This window comes from Thamnophis sirtalis, unplaced genomic scaffold (assembly GCF_051295495.1).
Source record: "Thamnophis sirtalis isolate CommonGarterSnake01/CBP01778 unplaced genomic scaffold, rThaSir2_p1.2 scaffold_4, whole genome shotgun sequence".
In the NCBI taxonomy this organism is placed as follows: Eukaryota; Metazoa; Chordata; class Lepidosauria; order Squamata; family Natricidae; genus Thamnophis; species Thamnophis sirtalis.
In genome coordinates, this window is record NW_028261384.1 from 78,074,278 (window position 1) to 78,099,403 (window position 25,126).

General features: G+C 40.2%; 1 protein-coding gene across 5 annotated transcripts in view; it reads left to right on the top strand.

The window, feature by feature from the left end:
* The first annotated feature begins 3,520 nt into the window (after positions 1-3,520).
* Positions 3,521-25,126, top strand: part of RAMP3 (receptor activity modifying protein 3) — a 59,477-nt gene continuing 37,871 nt past the window's right edge. The window contains exons 1-2 of one of the 5 annotated variants that reach the window (XR_015696397.1): positions 3,521-4,200; positions 5,377-5,596. Coding sequence is in view for 1 of the 5 variants with exons in the window: in XM_014063104.2 (XP_013918579.2) it covers positions 7,107-7,158 (52 nt within the window). In the remaining 4 variants the exon portion in view is untranslated. Of the gene's footprint in view, positions 4,201-5,376; positions 5,597-6,926; positions 7,159-25,126 lie in introns of those variants that run through there. The other 4 variants (XR_015696396.1, XR_015696398.1, XR_015696399.1 and 1 more) reach the window with 4 other exon arrangements.

Sequence of the window (25,126 nt, forward strand, 5' to 3'; positions counted from 1 at the left end):
CAACTAATACTACTTCACTGTCCTTCATTTCTCAGAACATAGTATGGTGGAAATCAAGAAATGGAGATCCTTCATTTTTGGTGTATATCCCCAGCATAGATTTTTTTTCTCCAGAAAACATGATTGTTTTTATCTTTTTGATACATTGCCACAATGTCCGATTTAGTTTTGCTCCATTAATGCTAAGTGGAAATCTCAGCAACTAGCAATAATCACTAACTGTTACAGAGGGACCGGCCAAGTCTCTTTATTCAGTAATAATGAATGCAAGAAAAGAATAAGGGCATTTGTATAATACATTCCTAGGCTAAAAGCAGTTATCTGAAAGCTCAAACTGAAATTGTATTTGTTTTTTTGTATTACGGTATATCAGTGAGATTACCCTGATATTGTTGTTTGGGGTTTAAAAGAATGAATTTCCCTTCTTACTTCTAAAATATACTACATTCTTTTGTTATTATCCATTTTGAGTCAACCTGAAAGACGGATTTTTAAAAAATTGTGTCTACACTTTGTTTTAATTCTCTTTAGATATGGGCATCAGTTGCCTCTTTTTAATTTTGGGACCTCAGTTCACTTTTGATTTTTAGTTGAAAGGCTGATTTAGGAATTGCTTAGTCTCCTAGTCATACATTCTAATCTTGTATTAGGTCAGAATCTCTGATTACTATGATACTTTTCCCAAGATTAAAGTTACCCATTTTCTTTTTCTTAAATTGTCTTGTTACTTGATGATAAATGAATTATCATTCATTTAAAATGGAAGGTTAGCATTTTGAAAAGTATTCATTATATAATAATCTAGATCCTATACATGGTATGAAGTAGCATTCTGATATTTCTCATCAAATGTAATCCTAAATATGATTCTTACCAAGCTAAATTTTGTGACTAACAGCTGTGATGGTTTTATTCCCATGTTAAAAAAAATATTACCACCTAAATTGCATGTGGTTTTGCAGTAATTTAAACTGATATTCAATTTAATTTCTGCTGTGAAAATCTGCTCTGGTAGAACCTCATATATATAAAAGCCTCAAGCTGGTCAAGAATATATGAATACAGTTGTATAAAATAGCTATGGATATAGCTATTTTCTATAACTGTGTTCTTAGGTTCTTGACCAGCTTGAAGCTTTCTCAAGCTGAAAAAGTTGAAGTTAGCAATTCTCCAATTTTCATCTTTCAATTTGTCTCAGCTATAATTATTAGAAATAATATGTGTATTCACATCAATCAATCTTAATTACAGTTGTAGACTAGTATAAGGAAGATGGAATACAAACAATTAAAAAAACCTAAAAACATTACAACAAAATTACCCAAAATAAAACATAAAAAATACAAAGGCTATTTTAGTATTTAATAGTACAGAGTAGATACAAGCTGCTTCATTCTAGTTTAATGCATTTTCATATGCACATGTGCATTTAAAATAAATATATAAAGAAATCATATGTTAATTTATCTTTACAGAGAAGTAAAGAACAATAAAAGATTGAAATTAAAAAAGAACAAACCCAATATTTCCTATATTTTTAGCCCAGGATGCTTGCAAACAAACAAACAAACAAACAAACACAGTCCTAAATTGTACAAATTTAGGGTCATTTAGGGTACATTAATGTAAAATAACATGACTAAACACATCATGTCCATTAAGGGTCCAAAAATTAATACTGGGAGTTCTCAGGTTAAGAACAAGATCTGTTCCTAAGTTTTACATTACATTGAATTTGTATGTATCAGCCTTCCCAGATACACCAGGCAAGAAACAGATCAGATGAACAAATTCTACTTTATTGTAAGCCTATATTTACAGAATCTTGCAACTGCAGATTTCCTATCTCTTTTACAGTTGATATTAGGGAGACTCCTTTCTCAGTTACTTGCTCTGCTCTTGCAGATAGGTGCTATGCCCTCTCTTATCTGAAATTTCCTAAGCAACATCTCTTCCTCTTTTCTCCCCACATCATTTCCAAATACCATTGCATCATGTAAGTTAAAACTCGTAATTTTGAATGGTTTGCCTACTATTAAAAATGGTAGTTGGCATTCTCTGTCCTTTCATGAATTGATTAAAACAGGCTATATGTTAAGAATGAATGGCTTTAGCAGTTCATGAAAACATTATGTGACTTCAGCAGTTTGTTAGCTTGAACAAGAATGCTGTTTGCCATTTTTAGTAACATGCAGCCCATTTGTAAATATTTTTTTGTAAATCAGATATTCTTATCATGACTGCCTATGTTTAATGACAACTCAACAAATCAATATAGATAACATTCAAGTCTTCAATTATCTACCTTTATAATTTTTAATTGTTCACAAAAGCATTCATAGTACATTTAGAATGATGATTTTCAAAGCACATAACAATGTAGATAATAATTAAGAAGCTTTATATACTGCTTACAATTGCTAAATCAAAAAGTATTTTAATAAAATATACTACCATTTTGCAGTTGTAAACAATCTGTAATGAGCTGTGGGAATAATTTTGGAAGAACATAACATAAAAACAGAGATGGAAGGGATCTTAGAGGTCTTCTAGTTCAATCTCCTACCCAAGCAGAAGACTATACCATTCTAGACCAATGGCTGTCAATTTCTTCTTAAAAGACTCCACTGATGGAGCACCCACAAATTACGAAACAAGCCATTCCATTGGTTAATAATTATCACTACTAAGAAATTTGTGCATAGTTGTAGGTTGCTTCTCTCTTTGATTAGTTTCCATCCATTGTTTCTTGTCTTGCCTTCTGGTGCTTTGGAAAATAGGTTGACACCTCTTCTTTGTGACAGCCCCCTAATATCAGAACACTGCTACCATGCTACCCCTAGTCCTTCTTTTCACTAGAACAGAGAAACCCAATTCCTACAACTGTTTTTCATATGTTTTAGCCTCCAGACCCCTAATCAGCTTTTTGGTCTTTTCTGCACTCTTTCCAGAGTCTTTTTTAAAATAATATGGTGACCAAGTGTGGTCTTACTAAGGCTTTATAAAGTGGTACTAATACTTCACATGATCTTGATTCTATCCCTTGGTAAATGCAACCTAGGAATGTGTTGGCTTTTTTTGGGTGCTGCCACACACTGCTGGCTTAAATTTAGGTGATTGCCCACTATGACTCCAAGATCTCTCTCACAGTTACTGCTTTTTAGCAGGGACATGCAGTCAGGGGAGGCAGAGCCTCACTATTGTTATCACAAAAAGAAAAAAAATGTAAAAGGAAAAAGGCAAGAGCCAGGTTCCAAGAAGTAAAATCAATGACAAAACTGGCATGAGGATTCTCATATGACATTGCTCTAACAACTGTGCGGGCTTCATGAAAGAACTAGAGTTAGAATTGCTGGAACGACTATTGTCACATGACATCACACTTTATGACTATGTTGCTTAACAACAGAGTTCCTGGTCCTATTACTATTATTAACTTAGATCTAGTTAATAGTTCCAGAACTGCTGGAACTACTGTTGTCACATGACATCACACTTTACGACTATGTTGCTTAACAACAGAGTTCCTGGTCGTATTACTAATATTAACTTAGAACTAACTGTATAGCAATTTTTATTTATAGATAAGATAAAGTATGATGAGGACAGGCAGCAAAGATTGCAGACCTGGCATGTAAATACTGAATAGATGCTCCAATTTTTAAGGCAAAGGAATGAGGTCCTTTGTGTATGGTAAAAAATAGGCTAAGGGCTATTATCCAAATATTTATTATTTAAGCCATTATTAACATTTTCTCCCTTAAGTCTAGTTATTGAAATATTAAATAGCAAGGGACTTTGTATTTGCTTTACTAATTCTAAATATGTAGAACTTAGTAAAGTGTCAGGCACAAAAAATCAGGAACCAGGGTTATTCAAACAAGAACATGTTTATTCCATGCTGCTGTGGTTGACCTCTCCCTCAGGCTCAGCCTGGTTATCACCTACATAACATATAATTAAATAGCTTCAATATTAATGAATAGCTTAACACCCATGCAATTGTAACTAGAGTAGTTCTGTGTCCTATTTTACAAAGCATAAGACCTTCATTTGAAGAGTTCTTCAGTCTAAGTGTAATTTAAAAATAAAGGAACAATTAAAGAAAAGGAGGGCCTGGCTGTCATTGGCTATCAAAGCTCTGTAACAGTAAATTGTGTAGACACAAAGTACTTGATTACTCATTTCTGCTCTGCTGAGGTATTTTGTCTTGAAATAATTATAGTGATTAATTTTAAGATTATATCAACATATTAGCATATATTGATACAATTAACATATACAAACTGAAATGAAATTATCTTTGTTTTTTGAGATAAGGTGCAGTGATACATTTCTCCTTTTCTCAGAAAAAAGTAAATAGAAAAAAGCCACTTTAAGACTTGGCACAACAAAAATGATATATTAATTTATGAATCCCACAGGGTATGTTACAAGATATTTTTGGGAAAGTGTCTCAAGGGGAGGATTGAAAGAAATAACAAAATGAAGATTACAAATCAATTTATTCCTCAGCTAGCAACATTTGGGTTTGAATTTTAGAGCACGTGCAGAATTCCTTTTTAAAAAGACACAAAACAATATGACATACTATCTGGGCTTTTGATTTGAGTAATTCTCAAGAGATTGAACATAAAGAAAATACTTCATCTTTTAATGAGATTCTGAAGTAAAATCTTATCTCATTATACAGATATTTTCACCTGATGGAAAGAAAAGCTGATGTAAATAAGCTATATAGCTAAATCAGAATTATTTAGAAGTTACTTCAATCTCTGTAATAATTCTGAGCCATTTACAACAAAATGTTCCAATCCCAAAGGGATATGCTTTGTGTTTTTTTAAAAAAAATGTCTCAAAATGTAGTTCTCTAAAATTTGTGAAAATGCAAACTCTAATAAGTTACTCATAACATAAAACAGTAACAATGACAAAAGTCACATAAGTTCACATGATAACCAATTCATTTAAAAAGCAAGCAAGCTGTAGCGATAAAGACACTGAACTCAATGTAGAAAGATGTTCAGGTCTGTTCTCAGCTATGGAGACTCACTGTCAACCCAATCAATGGGCCTCATAGCCACTAGCTTCTATACTTCTGCCTCTGTTAGTTACCAATCAGTTGATTGGTGTGCTAGATATTTCTTTATAGCCTATTATTTTTAATAAATTCTTAATTTATTATCAATGTTATTCTTTACTCTTTACAAGTTGTGCAGGCTTGCTCTATCCTTAAACTTATTTACTATATGTACATGGACATCATGTATGGATGGTTGGCAATTCAGTAGCCTGTTATATGTGAAAAGCTAGTGAGACTTACCCTTTTCTCTTTTTCCATACATAATCATTAACTACATAATTTATTTGACTAAGAAGTCCCGAGAGGATACATTTTCTGTCTTCTAGCAAATAGCCTACTTCCTCTATTGAATGCATCCTAGGAGGCCCAAATCAAACTCATCCAGTATAAAGGCTACATCCATCATGCAATAAATGATTATGAAAAAGGACCATCCTGTTGCTAAATGCTTTTCAGTGAAGCAAGAACTGCAGCAGTCTTGTCTCATACCAGGATTCAAAAGAAACTTTTGAAGTAAGTAATCATTTTAGACAAATCTTCCTTCGTGCATTAAATAATAAAAAACCCTTCAATTTTATTAGAATTAAATTTCTTAAGATTCACCCTGCTTCATACCTTTCCTTTCCCCTTGGTTTTGAGGTTAACACAGAGAAGGAACGATGAATACCAGTGACCAGCACATAGTGGGGAGGCTTGCCTAGTTCTTAAATGTATTTTAGAAGTGTAAAACTGCAAAATAATATTGATTTGTGTAACTGGCTCTGAAGTATTCTGGGCTGTTCTTGCTTACTCTGAGTTACTGCTGCTTCGGAATAAGGATATAGCCCTGCAAGCATAGCTTAGATTTTTTACTTTATTTCTTGGTTCTTTATTTAAGACATAATTTCTCCTCAAAATCAGAAATCAATACATTATCCCCACTATGTCACAGTGGCTTTTCTTAGGAAAAAGTAAAGTTTGGAAATCAAGTATTGAATATGCTTTCACATGTGAAAAATCAAGATTGGTGTCTGTGTCTGTGTCTCTCTCTCTCACACACACAAAGACAAGCAGACGTTAAGGTTGAGTCAAGAATACTTAGGCTTCTGTTTTCAGGCCTGATTATTCATGATGTAAAATGATGAAAAGTTAACAAGAATAATAAAATCCCCCCTCCTACTTCCTTTTATAGGCTACAGCATTTTGTTATGATTAATTGGTGCTGTCAACTTGTACTCAGCCAGCTGTTATAAAATTGCCTGTGGGCGCTCTGTGCCAGCTCATATACCCTGTACACTGAAAGGCACCCATTATGATAAATTGTGATGCTATCAGGAGTGTCTTGGCCACCTGCTTCATCTAAGCTACCCTGGCAAAAGTTTATCTTACCTGAGCTCCTGGAATTACCTAATAGCAGATACACAGCAGTTTGTTCAAGACAGATAATGTTAAAGTGAATAAAATAAAACAGAGTTCCATTGATCAAGAGATATTCTAAAAACATAGTGGAAAGAACAGACAGAATGGAAAAAGCAAGAGAAGAGTAGCGATTTGGCCAGAGGGCTGGAAAAGAAAGTCAAGAAAGGGACATTCCACTGGCTGCCCCCCTCGAAGGCCCAAGCTGTGGGAGGCCACCCTGACCCCATCCTGGCAGTGCTTGCAGGTAGCATCAGGCTGCATTATCTTTTCCCTGGAGCGCCCGTGGATATCTCCTCCTCCTCCTCGAACCAGGCTGGGGAGGAGGGACGCAGGAAGCAATGGCACTCCGAGCTGAGTTGGTGGTGGCTGCTGCTGCTGCCGCCGCCGCCGCTTATATGTCGATGGAGGAAGGGGGAGGAGCAGGAAGGTTGGATTTTATGCGAGCGAGATGCTTGGCAGCCCAAGTTCCCGCTCAGGACTTAATACGGTAGAGTGAAGGTCGGTTCTCCACTAGCGAGAGTGCCGAATAAAAGATCTGACCGAGGCTGCTCGAAAAGGGCCTCATGCGCGCTGCCTTTGGCTCAGTCTGCCGTCTTTGTTGCCTCGTACTGCCGAAATATTCGGGATGGAGCATTGTGCCTTGCGGTTGGCCCAACTTTTTCTCTTTGTGTTATGGGGTAAGTACCTAACGCTACGGTTCCCGGGTTATATCTATTGCATTGTCAAGGAGACGCTTGAAAGGGACATTTGCCTACGCTCGTGAATAGTATGCTCAAGGTATGCTTGAACAGCATCGTTTGCTTTGCAGTAAGTCCTTTAGGAGGAAAAAAGAAAACAGAAAACCAAGACAGAGTTTGTCAAAGAACTCATTTTGCTTCTCTATAGACTGATTATATCTGAAATAGCAAATCAATAATATAACTAAAAGTTTGATATTATTCAGGAGCAGGGGGGAAAAAATTTTTTTGGGGGGGGAAGAGACAACCACTCTTCTAGCATCTTGCTTGAAGCCCCTATTGGCAGTGTTTATTCAGGGCCACAAGCCCAATTCTCAAAATGCTAGATTTGTAGGTTGATAAACTCAGTGCAGTTTTGCTCATCCTAAAGAGGACCATCTACTTTTTGGATGCCTTTCATACTATGATTGATCTTGGGTTCCAGTGAAGAACAATCAGTAGATCTCATGAGTTTTCCTGAACCAAGAGGTGTAAATTACATTTGATGAGGAAGGACCCCAATCAAATTCTTTCAGGACCTGAGAGCTGCAAAATGAATTTGGCCTCATTATACATGTTTCTGTTCTCAGATTATTTTGGTTTTCTTGGCTCCTTTTAAACGCAATTTGTTTATTTTATGGTTTCAGTCTACTAAGTGTGTTTCTTACTTAAAATGGCACTAAATACTGCATTCAGTGTTTAACATGTGTGGTTGCAGCTACTCCAAAGACTGCAGAAGAGAAATTTGGGGACATATGCAGCTCTAAGACCACAGATTTCCCACCCTTGCCAAAGAGATCTAGCAGGATCACTTCAAGTGTTGTGGAAAGAAAGGATAAACTTAGTTTTGCCCCACTGTGTGCACTCTGCAGCAATTTTCTTAGCACATCAGATTTCAATACACTTTATCACATGAAGGGTATAAGTAGCATATTATTTTTAAGTGCAACTGATTTACATACATGTTACATTGAAGCTGTATCTGTTATACACTGTTACATACTGGCTCAATAAGATGGGTGTAAATACAGCTGTTACCTGACCCCAGTAGTATATCTGCATTGGAACACTGTGTGTGTGTGTGTGTGTGTGTGTGTGTGTGTGTGTGTGTGAGAGAGAGAGAGAGAGAGAGAGAGAGAGAGAGAGAGAGAGAGAGAGAGAGAGAGAGAGAGAGAGAGGTGATTTAACATTTCATTTCATAATAGCTGATGGAAACTAGCAAAATATTTTGTTCAACAAGAAATATTTTAAGTTTGAAAGAAGGAATTTTAAAAAAACCATTCCCTCTTTCTTTGTGAGAACAAACATCTGTTGCAAAAGCAATAATAATTTCCTGGCAAAGGAGACTTTGCTTAGTCTAGGTTTTCCCCTCTCCTTATCTTCTCCCTTCCTCATTATTAGTTAGTTCCAGTGGGAGATTTTTGTTTTCACCTAAAAACTTGGTAATGATGTAACTGTTATGGAATGGGCTTCTTTGCCATATAGCAGATATTGAAAAAGCAAACCTGAAACATAATAAAATGAAAGATGAATTTAAATATATTTGCAGATACTAGGATACATCCATAATAGGTTTAGGAATGTACTAAAGAACATAACTATCCATGTTTTTTTAAAAAAAAGTGTTATGGAAATGACCGTTAAAATATCTAAAAGCACATGAAACTGCCTACAATATGGTTAATTAAGACTAAAAGCTCACAAAACAGTATAGTTTGGATAATTGTTGGCTAGAATGTGAGCCATTTGAATGAATGAATGAATGAATGAATGAATGAATGAATGAATGAATGAATGAAATTTTGAGTGGGATAAGCATCGTGATGCTTATAGCCATCGGTATATGAACCTTCCTGGAATTGGTTGCTAATAATCTTTATTTTTAAATTTCATTTTATTTATTTAGAACAGATAGCTTTAGTGGAAACATTCAAAATGAAGAGCTGGTCTTCAGCCACTTGACATCTTTGTATTGTAGAAAAATTTGTAGAAGATAAAAATAGTAGGTAGGCAAAAGACAATGTTTTGCTCTGAAACACACTCAGCTACCAAAAAAGAATACTCAAAGAAGGAATAGATGCTGTGCCAGTCAGTGTGACATAGGAAGGTTTTCATATAGTAGTCAGGCAAGCAGGGAGGACCCTGGATGACATGAAGCAGTAAATATGAAATGGTACCAAGGAAACATGAATTTTGATGGGGAAGGTTGGGAGGTGATCTAGGATAAAGGAGGAGGATGAAGGTTTCAGAAAAACAATAAGATAATTCAGTGGAAGTATTAGAGAACATGGAGAAATGTGCATGGATGAGACAAAATTTTACTACTGGTTCCTGAATGTAATAATAGATAAAATGAACTGAGTGAGAGAGACTAAATTTGGGGAATGGAAAAAAGAGAGTGAAGATCATAACTATAGATTATTATTTTTAAAATGTTTATATGCTACCTTTCCTATATATTGAGTCATTTGGAGATTAGGTGACCGTATAAAGCCAATAAATAAATATGTATTCAGGGATTTAGACAAATTTGTCCCCCCTCCTCCAATCTTTCATTTGGGTTCCATTAAAGCTTTTGAAGGAGCTGAAGAAGGGTTGATGATTTTTCAGAAAATTATTTGACTTCTGCCTTTCTTGTGCTTTCTGATTGGATTTTACAGCCCTCTAACAAATGTTTTTTGGAGAAGTTATGTTACTTTCAAAAAGATAGATATTCCCAAACATTCTAGAAAATATATCAATTAAGGAAATGAATTTAGAAGCACGTAGAATGTTCTGATCAGCTAATGGTGATCTAGAATTAACAATACTCCATTTGCATATTTTGCCCTGATTTTCAGTTCTTAATTCTGACTTGTTAATAGTCTATGCAGAGGGTACAATAACTTCCAGAGATATTTTGAACAAATAGGGCTATAGAGTGGCTTCTACCCTTTTGTGTTGACATGTAGAAAAAAGGCATATATATACCTTCCTTTGTGTCCTGATCAGTGCACAATTGAGGACATCATAGTAACATGACATAATGGAATTAATGTTGCTAGTTGGATGAGATCTCTCTAAATACACATATTTTAAATTTTATGTCATATGACATAATGTCATATTCATATGCCTTATTTTAATTGTGATGTTTCTGACATGAATAAACAAAAAAAAACCCTTTTTAAGTACAGACAGATCACGTATCATTATAAAATAGTGAGACTTAAGTAAAAAAAAGTTACCTTCTCAGAAAAATTATTGGTTAAGTTGGAAGGGGTTTAGGACATTTAGGTGCTGACAATTAGCTGCCCCTACTATGCTTCCAGCCACTCATCTCAGCTGATGCACAGCAGCTTTCCTCCTCCACTGACCCTCCAGTCCCAGCCCTTCATCCCGAGAGGGAGTCAGGACTATGGGCAAAAGGGGGACCAGGAGGCTAATGGGACATCGCTGAGGAGATGGAGCCAAGATTGCTCCATCAGATCACAGCGGATCCTGACTGCAATCTAAATGACGCTTCCATGCTGCCCCTTGCTTCCTTTTGCTGCTGTGGCTGCTATACCAGAGATGGGCCGGTGCCTTTCACCTATGGTGTAGTGACAGGAAATGGCAAAGGAAGGTGGTAACTGGTTGTTACCACCAACTTTTGATCCAGGAAGGCCCAGAAGACCATTCCTCTCTAGAATGGTATACAAGCGGCTAGCTGCACCATTGACTCTCCCCAGCAGGGGCGAGCCTGGCATGGAGCTTGCGAAGGGGAAGGGGAGCCACAAGTCGATTGCAGACAAAGACACTTTGACAGATCCTACGAAGCAGTAGCGAGGTAATTTTTTAAGTGCAAGTACTTCCTTCTTTTTCTTCTCCATATTGGGTTTATAACTTGATCTTGTTCTCAATGGCCTCCAAAGTCCTTCCTGACAGTTTGCTTTGAATAATAACCAAACAAAGCAGGGAGCAATCTAGTATTCAGGATGTATTCGAGATTGGAAGGAAACCTTGCTTTAGGACTACATCAGGGATGCCAAACCCTGGAGCACTGCTAGAGCACACAGAGCAGAGACTTCCTTCCATAATGCTTCGCTGAGATTTAACTGACAGTCAAACAAAATACGAGAATATTTTCAATGCTTGGGGTATTGCATGTGCAAGTTCTCTCAAAATATGGCATATGATGGAAGCTCCAATATTTGGCCATAGAGTCCAATAATTCAAAACTTGCTCTATAAGAGATCTTTCTTAAAGATTGTGTCAGATTCAATAATACTTATTTTTAAGGTTAAAAAATAGTTTTATTTCAGCGAACCAATTTAGGGATATATTTTAGCCAATGTCTGTTTGAGCACTAATGTCTAAGATTTTCTGTTTAAAAATTTCCTTTGAGATTGAGAGTAGATGTGGAGAGAAAACTCTGTGTTGTGAAATAACTGAACAGGAATTGATCCTGAAAATGGGCTGTATCATATGTATGTGTTCTATGAAGCTTATTTTGTAAAGCTAAGCTTATTTTGTAAAGTTAGCAAAGCATGTATACCAAAAATGGGAAATGAATATGAAAGTTTAAACACAAGGCTTCATCATTCTGGTATATGCTTTCCTGCAGTTTTACCCAATTTAATGGCTCTCAAATGTATTGGGCTGAATTTTTTATAACCAGCTCTCAACCTGGCATCAGGTTGGGCAACACTATTTTATAAGATCTTTCTCTATTGAAAAATGTTCTAATGCAGGGGTGTCAAACTCAATTTAATTAAGGGTCGCATCAGGGCTGTGGTTGACCTGGGGAGTGGAGGCAACTGGGTGGGGTGGCCAACTGGGTGGATGGGCATGGCCAGCTTGACGCCACCTTCAAACTGCTGGCATGTTTGCTCTTCGCACTGGGTAGACCAGGCCAAAGTAACGTGGGCCTGATGTTTCCTGTTCACATTGGGTAAACCAGGCCGAAGTGATATAGGCCCAATGTTTTCTCTTTGCATTGGATAGACTAGGCCAAAGCCACATGGAACTGATATTTTCTCTTCCCATTGGGTAGACCAGGCCAAAGCCACATTGCAACCCACCCGAATGGTATGAATGTTGTGTTTTAATCATGTATTGTCTTATATGTAAAAGTCTGTTTTCCCCCTTTCCTTTGGATTGTGAGCCGCCCTGAGTCCCCCCAGGGAAAAGGGTGGCATATAAATAAACCTTCTAATCTAATCTAATCTAATCTAATCTGAAGTGCACCAGCCCCTTACATTTTCTAGGATAGCCCTGCGAGCTGGATCCATGCGGGTCAGGTCCGACCACATTGTGGGCCAGGTCTGACCACATTGCGGGCCAGATTCGGCCCATGGGCCTTGAGTTTGACACCCCTAATGTGTCTAGAAAAATGAAATTTGGACCATGTAATGGATTTGTGGGTGTGTGGGAAGATCTTGAACTTTCAACTAAGTGAGGAAAACCTGAAAGCTTTCAGATTCGGATTTTCCCAGATGTGCCAACATGGCTCTCTTAATAAATTGGAACTTTGAGCAATACTTACCTTGGACTCTGATTTACTTTTGGATGCTATTTGGAACCCTGACACTATCCATAATTCCTGATGTACTAAGTTCATTAGTGAAAAAATAGTTTTCTGATGTAGTTGCTAAAAAAATGGAATTTCTTCCAATCCTGTTGTTAAATCTGTAGATTGTCTCCATGGAAAGAAATGATTGATATTTCATTGGTTGCTTTTTTACTTCCTTTTTCTGAAGCCCACTTGCAAGCTGAACACAAAATTAATACTTTCCTTGGTTTTCAATCACATGAATTGTCAAGAATAATGTTAGTGATTATTTTTGAAAACATCCATGCCCATTTTTTTTAGAAAGAAATCTGCATATTCTAGGAATTTTTTTATTTGATTCTTTGAGTAAGACTGCTATTTTTAATGCATTTCTTGTTATTTCTACTATTAAGAATATTTTATTTTTCCACACAGAAAATACCGAAATAATATCATGATAATATCATGTATATCAATTAAGAAATCAGGCCAAAGCCTTACCTGTAAAACCAAACCTTTATCTAATTAAAATTATCTAAGCTTTATCTTATTCTTAAAGAGTTTCTAAACCTTTTTGTAAGTTTCTAAGAAAAAGTTATAAAGGTTGGAGGTGCCCATTTTGTGTCCTTGCAAATGTACTTCAGAAAACAGAGCTCTCTTTAGGATTCAAAAGGAGTTTGTTGACATGGAGTTGACATGGAGTTTGGAGAAGACAATCTTTAAGTTAGATTTTATATCGCATATGGTATCTTAATCAGCAGTTTGAATTGTGTCCTAAAATAGATTGGCTACCAGTGAAGTTGTAACATTAAAGTTGGACAGTGTTTGAAAGGCAGCCATTTTCAAATGCTCTTTTAGAAGTACTATGTGAAATACATAATCTAAAAATTAGTATCTAGGTTCATATACTGCACCAAATTACAGTATGATTTGTCTGGTCTTAGTTTAGAATATTACATGATTCCAGCCACTTGGGTTTGTAATTCGTGGTTTAACAAATGTGAACTGACACAATTATAATTTATTAAGATGGTGTTACAGACACCAAAATTTAATGCACTACGTAAATCCGTCCAGATGACCTATTCAAGTTAATATGCTTAGGATGAGGTTATACGTAGTACAGCTTCCCTAGATAATTTATGTTTGATTTGTTATTTCCATAATTTGAATGCTACATTAGCCATGGTTTTGATTCAAATCAGACTATTTTCAAAGTTAATTATTTAATTAAAAATGGAGGATCAAGCAATATGTAAAATTGAATTTCATGTAGCTTTTCCTAAGGCTTTTATATTTGGAACATGATCAAGAAGTCACCATCTATGAATCAGATTCTTCCAAAAAAAATTTAAACCTCTCCTTCATCTGTTTTTCACCTAATAGAAAGCATGGGTAGTTTTTAATATATACACACATAAGCAGAAGAACAAAAGAATGATGAAGTTTCACTCTCTAAGAATAATGGTTAACCTTCTGAGATGGCATTTTCTACAAATGGAGAGATTCTGTTAATATAAGTGGCTAATTACTATCAATAGTACTGATTTTCCATAAATGTCTACCTATAACACAGCTCTTGGTTTTTACAGAACTTGATTGCATTTCTGTTTCTGGCATTTCCAGCTGGGTTTTGTCTGAAACTTTTAGAATCACTAGCAAATAATGTGAAGAATCCTGGGTTAACTAATGAAATAGGGCATCTTTATATATACTGAATGCTCCCATGTCTTGTCCTAATGGCACAATCTTGGAGTTTTTATGATTGTTATCCTTACTGCTAGCTATTGTTGGGAGACATCTTTGCTCAATCTAAACATTTCAGTGGGATTGTTTGGAAAAAAAGAATTATATTCTTTTTTCATATTCTATAATTTTTATCAAATTGTTTAATGTTTGCCTTTCTCTTCTACAGTTCTTCATGTGAATAGGACTCCCTGCAATGATTTTTTTTTGTTAGTGCTAGCAGTTCAGAGATTCTTTATATACCCTTTTCTGCTGCCTTAATAAAAATTAAAGGACTTAGATAAAAAGTTGAGATTAAAATAAAACTGACTATGGCAGAGAAAGCCAGAATCAAAAGATGAAAGGCAGAGTGCCTGTATCAAAATAGCTGTTCAGTATTAAAATATTTTCTATGGAGTACCTAAGTAAATTATGCTGTTTTTATTTTCCTTTTCCAATACCTGTAAAAGAGGTCTGAAGTGAATTTTTGGATCCTGGAGATAAAAGATAATGCAGAGTAGAAAGACTAACACTACCTTCCATAATTTTATTCTTATCTGTCCCACACCTATTTCACTGTGTCATTGAATCAGATAATAGTCAGAGAATATTTGGCCCTACAAAGATGGAAAAATAGAAAAGCAGTGGAGATAATAATATAAGAACAATTTTTCAACAACTCCTAGCAGAGTTTCTTAAGATTAAAAGAAAATAGTATATGGAAAAACTGAATCACATTGACAGTATATGTGCTGCATGTATTCACCCCATCATGAGTACCCAATATAAATAATCCTCCCTTAATCACTGACCTGTTTAGTGACCACGACAGTGGTAAAAGGATAGCTTTATGGCGATCCTCACATTTATAACTATTGCAGTCCCCTTCAGTCAAGAATTGAACACTTTGTAACCAATGGACATTCATTACAATTTCAGCATTCCATGGTTGCATGATTGCTATTTGCATGCTTCCTATGTGGTTTCTGACAAGCAGAGTCAATAGAAAAGCAGGCAGTAAAATCACAAGTTTTAATCATATGATGTCTTGCTTAATGCCATATCACTTAGTGATGGAATTGCTGGTTTTAACCGAAGATTACCTGTATATGCATCCCCAGGTTCAAGGGCTATATATAGCCTATGATTTATATTTATGCATTTAATATCAAGCCAAGTAAGTATGAGGTTTTGAATCAACTAGTGATTTTTTTTGTGTGTTAGCTAATACGTTATAATTTTATTACTGGAGGTACTAAAAGACTTTGTCAGATCTATTACTTACAGTAAAATGAAAAGAGTTGGCACATTTAACTACAAAAATAAATTTTCACTAACTTGAATTCACGTCTCACTCTTATCTAAGGTATTTTAGCAATTTCTTTAATCTCACTCATCAATTCATTTTACTTATCAATATGTTTTCATAGCAGTTCGGTCCTATTTCTATCAGTCACTCTTAAGTGTAAAATAAACGGTTTAGTGATCTAATGCAAAGAAATTTATTTTTGATGGAAAATTAGTACAGATAGTCCTCAACTTACAATAATTCATTTAGTGACCATTTGATGTTACAACACTGAAAAAAGTGACTTTTGACCATTTTTCACACTTATGACTGTTGCAGCATCCCCATGATCACATGATTTCCATTTGGATGCTTGACAACTGATTTATAATGTGTACAGTGTCTCAGAGTCATGTGATCCCCTTTTGCAACTTTCTGACAAGCACAATCAATGCAGAAGCCAGATTCATTTAACAACCATATTACTAATTTAACACCTAACAAATGTGGCAAGGAAAGTTGTAAAATGGAACGAAACTCACGTAACAAATTTATTTGATTGGTTTGTATATGAGTAGGCACTATTTATATGAAGCAATTGAAAAAAACGGTTATGTCATTTTTTTCAGTATTGTTGTAACTTTAAATGGTCATTAAGTGAACTGTTGTAAGTCAAGGACTACCTGTAATGTAATGTGGCTTTCCAGTAGCCATCACTTTCCCAACTATTTCTCTTGGGTTGGCATTGCCAATTGTTGACCTCATCTTACTCTTTAAAAAAAAATATTGCTCTTGCCTTTTGCACTGTGTTTTTTCTCTTCAACAGTCTATCCCTTAAGTCTTCCTTGCAAGGTGGATTTGATTTAAAACAACTGTAAAAAGGCTTGATTTAAATCAACTCAATTTAAATCATAATTTTTAAAGAGCAACTGTCATCTCTGTCCCGCATCAGCAGTTTCTTGGACCCACTGTTGACTCAGAGGCAGTCCCACTCACTTAATGGGATAGCAGATGATGCGGCAGTGACACAAGGTAAGGGATGTGGCAGGCACCAGGTGAGTGGATGTCCACTAACAGGCACTGCCATGATGGATCTGAAATGACAGGTGCTCTTTAAATTTAGGACTCATTCTTGCTGGTAGCTAGAATCTTTAATATTATTATTTGCAAACAAAATGAATGTTTCCTATTTAGCTTGCAGAGCTTGGATTCTTTGAATGAGTTGGAAATCTTGCAGAATATATAGCCTCATAACTAAACTCCAGTTCATGCTGAATAAACTGAATTATTAATGTATCTTAAATAGAAAACTATCTTTAGATAGATTTTTACTCCAAAAGCATCTGATTTAAATAAAAAAAATCCATTTTTTTTATTTTTTTAAAAGAATTGTTGATTTTTATCCACCCTGCTTCCTTGCATCCAATCATCAAAGTGGTATAACCAGCACACCTGATGCTTCTGAAATAGCAATTTTAATTCTAATTTCTAAATTTTGTAGCACATTTCTTATGATATATTCTGTTTAAAAAATAAATATAGTTACAGTGTACAGTTATCAGTAATTTACTTTTTCTGATTTCTATTCTAACAATTGCAGCCTTATCATACAAGTTCTTCCATAGACAGATGATGTGGTATGCTTATTCTTTTGAGGTTATGTTCATCAATTTGTAATGATCTGCTCAATCAAAACCCTTTGTAAAATTCACAAATAATTTTTGGAATTCCCTTGTCATTTCTGCTGAAAGGCATAAAAAATGATCTTGGCTGTCCCTGCCTCTTCTGAATACAGCTTGTATATCTGGCACTTTATTATTGGAAATCTTATATATTATTTTATTTCCATGTAAATGCATTTATTCAATAGTTTGAGTATTTTTTAGTACCATTTTCTTTTATATCAGGGTATAAATTGATCGTTCATTTGGCTGTTGTTGCATTTCCCTTGTTTCCTTATAGCCTGCAACTACATGGTGGGTCAAGCAAAAGCTTCAGAAGGGCTTCCTAGATTCTCAGGTCATAAAGTTTAACAGTGGGAGAATGGTGCTTTCAGATTTTCAGATTCTGTTATGTAACATTAAAATAAAGTTAAATTAAGTTAACTGGTTGTTTTTCTTGTCTGGTCTACCTGGTAAGGTTGACATCAATCTTGCCACAGTATTCTTCTCCCAGATATACCAATATACGACTATAAGATGCACCTAGCTTTTGGGAAGGAAAAGAAGAAGAAAAAATCTGCCTCTGCCTCCCAGCAATTTGCCTCTTTGCAGCAAACAACAAACAGCCCAATCATCTTCAGCACAGCTTGATTTAGTGCGAGCAACTGATTGGTGGTTAAATCTGCCTCCCAGAATACTGCCTATCAGCTGTTCCAGGCTGTGGGGATCGCAACCGCCCATTGCCACAGTTGCCACTCATCACCGCTGCCACCTATCACCGGAGACCAAAAATGGGCCGCGTGCAGGTGGCAATAGGAGGCAGCGGCAATGGGCAGCAATGGTGGCAATGGGAGGTGGTGATCCCGCAGCCTGGAACAGCTGATAGGCAGTATTCTGGGAAGAAGATCCAAGTACCAATCAGCTGCTCATGTTAAATCAGGCTGTACTGAAGCTGATCAAGCTGTTTGCTGTTTGCTGCAAGAGGCAAAGTGCTGGGAGGCAGAGGCCAAAGGGTAGTTGCTGGTGGATGGATGGGGCTTCAGCAACAATTGCTGCATAAGGCACACAGACATTTCCATCCACTTTTGGAGGGTGGGGGGAGTGCGTCTTATACACCAAAAAATACGATAGTTATAGAGACAGTTTTATTCCTTGACTTCTAATATAAGTTTGATGTTATATAATTTTTAATTCATTTTAAGTAAACAGTAATAAGGGTATACCTGATACTTTTTAATCCAGGTTGTTTTAATCCACTTTGAATTATCCTTTATTTATTCATTTATTAGATTTTAATTTGCCTTTATGGCTTCATTAACATGTTTATGCAGTTTTTTTGTGTCTTTGTCTTACCGCATCTCACATTCAAAGCTCAATCCACCTTAGCTTCCAAGACCAAATATAGTCAGTTAAGTGCCGCTATTTGCTAGGAGCCCATAGACTCATAAAATGAGACAAGCTAACTCAGGATGAAAAAATTGTTGTGAGAAATAGTGATATTTGTGTCCCTCCCATTTCTAGCAAAACATTTTTTGGATTGCTTGATGATTCAGCAGTTTCTGGCATCAAAACTTATTTGAATAGTTAATTTAAGCTTTCAAAATAGTATAGCACATGCGACAAATTTCTAATTATTTTCACATTTGTGAAAATTAGAATAGAGCAGTCTGTACACTTATTCTTTGTGCTAATTAAATGAAAAACAAGCAGTTTTCGGGTGGAAGAGAGGGAGGGAGTCATGTGTGGGTATTCTCAAAGCCTGATTGGTCCAAATACTGAGAGAAAGCTTCTTAAATACTTCTTCCTTCCATTCTTGCCTAGTTTTCTCTCAGTCTTTTAGTCCAAGCACTGTTGAGTATTGGTATAGGTAGGAAAGTTTCTTATTCGATCAGATCCTTGTATTTGGCTCAATTGGAGATTTTAAATTTAATCAAATTCTGAATTGCAGTTGCGGCCCAAAGGGACAGTCTTCTGCCTCGCACCGTCTGGGAGATCCCTGTGGGGCGATTATCCTCCCGCTCTGCAGGCCTGGAGCCCTTTTTCCTATCCCCAGGCCTGCAGGGGTGATGAGCTCCGAAGCACAGCTTCGGGAGCATCTTTTTCAAAGGCGGACGGCAGGAGAGAGTTGCCTTCCAGGCATTGCTTGAGGCGTGCGCGGGAAGCCTGCGGAGCCATTGTTTTAAATTCGGATGACTGCCGCACGCCGCGCCTTCTCCCTGCTGGTAAGAGTGGTGGCCACTTGGGGGTGCGAGCCAGTGAGCCGCGGAGCCCCCAGAGCTTCAGGAGTCTGCCTCTTCTCCAGGGCAATCATTCGCGGCCTCAGAGGCTGTTGCAACAGCCACATCGCCCGCGCCCGGTGTTTCGCAGCTCCGGTGGCCATTTTGGTAAGCACCACATGCACGTGGCCTGGTTCGACCATGTGGCCATTTGGAGGCCTTTAGGTCGGAGAGTCCGGTCTGGACCAGAACCAGTCCAGCTCCCGAGGGCCCAGCCTCCAGTGGGGCCTACAGAGGCCTGGTTTTCTCGTGCTCCTGAACATGTAAGTGGGGCAATGGAGGAGAGCTCCGAGCTTCCCCAGGGCCAAGTGGACACATTTATGGTGATGGGGGAGGAGCAGGGGCAGGACCTCAGGTCCAGGGCTCCCTCGACCAAGCCCTTGGCTGCTCAGCGCCCCTTTAGGGCTCTAACAAGAGAGGAGGCTAAGAGACACAAGGCCCTAGAAAAGACCTTTGCCAGCGCCGAAATTCAGGCCAGGTCAGCCGGGCCTAGCTCAGTCAGCAGGTCCAGGTCCACAGTCAGGTCCTCCTCTGCCCATTCAACCTCACCTAGGGGTTTCAGTCTGTCCTCTCCTTCGGCCTTCCTGGCCAGATCCCGTGGGTATTCCAGGCAAAGGGGGTCTCCTTCTCCTTTGGTTTCCCCAGAACCATCAAGGGATGTTCCTGCAGACCCTTTGGAAGGGACATCTAGGGCGCATCACTCTGCACATAGGTTGGCTCCGCAGGGTCCAGGTTTTTCCTATGAAAAATTTGAGGACTTGGACCGCCTCCCAGAAGGTATTAAGAGGCTTATATCTGCAGCCATTTCCTGGGCTATTGCCCAGCAGGACAGGAGCTCCAATTCTTCTAGGACTCTGGGTGGCCATAGCTGTCAACAGTATAGGGCATCCTCTCCGTCCATGGTCAGCGAGGGTTCCATCCTGGAAGAGGAGAATCTCCAGGACATGGGGTTCTCAGAGGCTGAGGATACGGCCCCTCCTGATCCCCCTCTTCTTCTGGGCTTTTTTCCCCGGCCATGTTCAAGACCCTGCTCCGTTTGAGGACATTTGTTGGGCTGTTGCCTGGGCATTCCCGACTCCTTTCATACGACACTATCGCCTGGACCTGTTCGTCTTGGCGGATGCTTCCTTTGGGCATAGGGTCCTACAGAGGGTGGCGGTTTGGGCCATAATTTCTTCCCTGCCTGGGACTAAGCTTGGGTATGTCCCAGACGTGACCCCTCCCTCTCTTCCACTGGAAAAAGAAGGTTGGTATTACCTGAACGTGTCTTTTCAGGGGAAGAGAGGGAGGGGTCACGGCCCACCCTAGTTAGGTTGTTGGGACCAAGGGGAGTACCGGGGGGTTCCCGGGAGTTTTTTGTTGGATTTGTTTCAGAACTGTTGTTCGCCATCAAGGAAACTGGGCAAGAATGGAAGGAACGAGTATTTAAGAGGCTTTCTCTCAGTCTTTGGATTCAGATTCCCCACGGAGATTTTTGGGGAAAGGTCTCCTTCTCCTCCCCTTTCCCTGGAGGACCAGGATTTGGACGTGGAAGATTCCTGTGCCCACGTTTATCCTAGGGAGGATCAGGCCCTGCCCAAGTCCAGTCTAGCTCCCCAAACTGGGGTAGCTCAGGAACCAGAAAATTCCAGCTGGGATTCTCTGGATATAGATGATCTACCAAGGGGGCTGCAAAATCTCATCGAAAGAGCAATTGCCTCTGGAATTGTGCATGGATTGCAGCAGCAGACTGCTCAGTCCTTAGCACCAGATCAAGGTGGGAATTCTAGGGCCAGGTCATCCCAGGCTTGGCTTCCATCCAATCCCATGAGCCGCCCTATCTCTCCTTCCCTCATTAGTGAAGGTTCAGTAACGGGGGATAGACCCCAGAGAGATCCTGACCTGTCTGAGGATGAAGAGGATGGCAAGCCAGAAACTCCGGTATTTACTGAACTATTCCCCCCAAATTTATTCCGGTCTCTTCTACGCAAAGTGCATGCTAGTGCACAGGTAGAAGAGGAGGGGGGGATAGAGGGAGCTAGGGAGGGGGCTCCTTGGATGGGCCTGCAGCAAAAAAGCCCCAGGGCCCAGTCTTTTCTGAACCCAAGGTGGTGATTCCTGCCCCTCATCTCTTCCTGGAAGTTGTCAAGAAGCAATGGGAAAAGACCACTGCCTTCCCAAACCCTGGCAGTAACGACAGACGTTTTTATAACATTGAGCCAGATTTTTCCCACGCATTAGTTACCAGCCGTCGATCCACCTGTGGTGGCTCTGGCAGCGCCTGCATCCCTGGTGGCCAAGGACGTCACAGACAACCTTAAGGCAGATGACAGGAAGGCGGAGATGACCCTGAGGAAAACATTCCAGTCAGCGGCCTGGGCCATCAAGGCAGTAGCATTGGCTTCATTCTTTAATCACACAGTGATCCTGTGGATGGAGAAGATCCATGAATGCATTCGCCCAGAAGATGTGTGACTGCATCAGGATTTGAACAAATTAGTGGCAGTGGCGCAGTTTTCGGCTGATGACACACTAAAAATGATGAAGTTTGCTTCTAGGACTGTGGCGTCATCTGTGACCTCCTGTTGCCTCCTCTGGCTCAGGGGGTGGCAGGTGGACAGCAAGTCCAAATGGCAGCTGGCATCGGCCCACTACACGGGGAGCTCCCTCTTCGGGGCACCCCTGGAACTGCTCCTCATGGAGGACAAAAACAAGAAAAAAGTCTTACTCACCTCAGCGAAGAAGGCGGAACAAAGGTCAAACCCGTTTTACCGCAAACCCTCATACCGGCCCCGGAACAGGAGGCTCAGCAGAGCAGGTACTCTTCTCCCAGATCAGAGAGGCCATCTGACCGCAACTTCAGTAGGGACAGATCCTGCTTCCAGCCTCAGAGTAAGTGGCCCTTTCGAGGTGGAGATGGGCGCCCCTACTGCCAGGGCAAATAGGTCGAACCCAACTCTACCCATTGGCAGTCGCCTGGCTCTCTTCTCCAACGCCTGGGTGAGAATTTCCTCTGATGCTTGGGTAATCAGCACTGTCTCACACGGGCTTCGGCTAGAGTTCCTCTCCATCCTCCCCAACCACTTTCGCACATTTCCTCTGGCGCAAAATCTAGACAAACGCAGGCGGATGCGTTAGGCCATTAAGCATCTGCTTGACATCGCCGCGATAGAACCGGTCCCCTCAGACCAGGTGGGCCGGGGGTTCTACTCAAATCTGTTACTCGTGCCAAAACCTCCGGGGGGGTTGGAGAGCTATTCTCGACTTGAAGCTCTTGAACCAACATCTTGTGTACTGCAGGTTCAAGATGGCCTCACTTAAATCCATTCTAGCAGGCATAAGGGAGGGGGATTACATGGCTTCTATAGATCTTACAGAGGCTTATCTCCCTATTCCCATCCTTCCATGCCACAGACAGTACCTGCGGTTCTCCTACCTGGGATCCCACTTCCAATACAGGGCCCTTTCTTTTGGGTTATCCTCTGCACCTAGGTCATTCACCAAAGTACTGGCGGTGGTGGCAGCCTACCTAAGGGGCTTTCCCATTAGGCTACATTGCTATCTGGATGATGTCCTCATCCAGGGAGCATCCCCAGGTGCGAGTGCAGACCTTTGGCAGGTCATGGACACCATTCAGGGGCTGGGGTTCTCCATCAACTTTGAAAAGAGTTCTCTCACCCCATCAATTAGAATTCTCTATTTGGGAGCGGTCATAGACTCCCATGCAGGAAAGGTTTTTCTCTCCCCGGACCGCAGGGCCAGTTTGGTTAAGATGATTAAGCAGGTCCATAGGGACCGTTATGTTCCCATAGCCTTTCTATCCAGCTTCTTGGGGAAACTCAGCCTGCATCGAGGTAGTACCATGGGCACAGTTGCATGCCAGGACTCTGCAGTGGTGACTCCTACTGTTCCAGAGAGCCAACACCAGCAGCTCACCAGCCAAGGTCTAGGCCACCCCTCAGGTATGGATTTCCCTCAAGTGGTGGCTGTCCCCAGCCTTGCTCAGGGAGTGTGAGTTCAGGGACCAGGAGCACCTCGTTTTCACCATGGATGCCAGCCTGTTCGGCTGGGAGGCAAACCTGGCAATGCAACATCAACTGGCTGGAACTCCGGGCGATCCATCTGGCGCTTCAATATTTCTGGATTGCTGTTGAGGGTCATCACGTCCTGGTACTCACCAATAACGTGGCGGCCAAGGCCCACATCAATTGGCAGGGTGGCACACGTTCCAGGGCACTACACACTGAAGCGATGTCGCTAGGCAGCTGAGCAGAGAGACATCTGCGGTCGATCTGGGCGGAGCACATCACGGGGATCGACAACCGTCAGGCTGACTGGCTCAGTTGAGAGAAGGTGGACAACGGAGAGTGGAGCCTGTCCCAGGAGCTGTTCCAGAGCATCTGCCGGAGGTTCAGAGGGACAGTAGTGTACCTCTTCACCACTCCGACCAACACCCAGCTTCTGCAGTTCTTCTCTCGGTTCCCAGCTCAGGGAATGGAGGGAGTCAACGCCCTTCTCACAAGATGGCCACGGGGACCTCTGTATGCTTTTCCTCCCCTCCCTCACCTTCCTGGGGTAGTTCAGAAGCTAGTCAGGGAGCAAGCAGAGCTGATCCTGGTGGCTCCTCACTGGCCGAGGATACCCTGGTTCACGGACCTCAAGATCCTGTCAGTCCAGCCTCCATGGCGGATACCAGAGGGGGAAATAGAGCTGCACCAAGGGAAGTTGATGCACCCGGAACCACACTGGCTCCAACTAGCCATGTAGAGATTGAGCGGGAGCGCCTAAAGGGAGTTTAATTTTCTCTGCGGGTGATTAGAACCATAGAGGCCTCTCGCAGAAATGCCACCTCGAGGATCTATGACTCTATATGGGTGGCTTTCATTTCCTGGTGCCAGGCAAAATGGATTCAGCCTACCAGGGCCTCGGTACCGCAGGTCCTGGAATTCATCCAGGATGTCCTAGACAAGGGTCTTGCCCAGACAACTGTGCGGAGGCAACTAGCCCCTCTTGCCATGATCCTCCCGGGCGAGGGCCCGGTTCCTCTCACCCAACTTCCTGTTGTGAAGAGGTTCCTTCGGGGGTCTCCAACCTGTACCTTCCCAGTGGTGCATAGATTCCCCACGTGGAATCTTCCCACCATGCTACAGGCTCTCATGGAGGAGCCCTTTGAGCTGTTGAGAATGGTTAGCCTGAAAAAACCTTACCCTTAAGGTGATATTCCTAGTCTCCATCACGTCAGCTAGAAGGGTGTCAGAGGTAGAAACACTCTCTTCTAGGGAGGACTTGTGCATGTTCCAGAACAACAGGGTCGTGTTGAGGTTGGACCCAGCCTTCCTTCCTAAGTTGCATTCCATATTCCACCATTCCCAGGAGCTTGTTCTCCCCGATTTCTGCCCTAATCCGGCTATGGAACGGGAACAGCAGTGGCACCGGTTGGATGTCAGATAGGCCCTGCGTATTTACCTGAAGTGGACAGCCTTCTTCT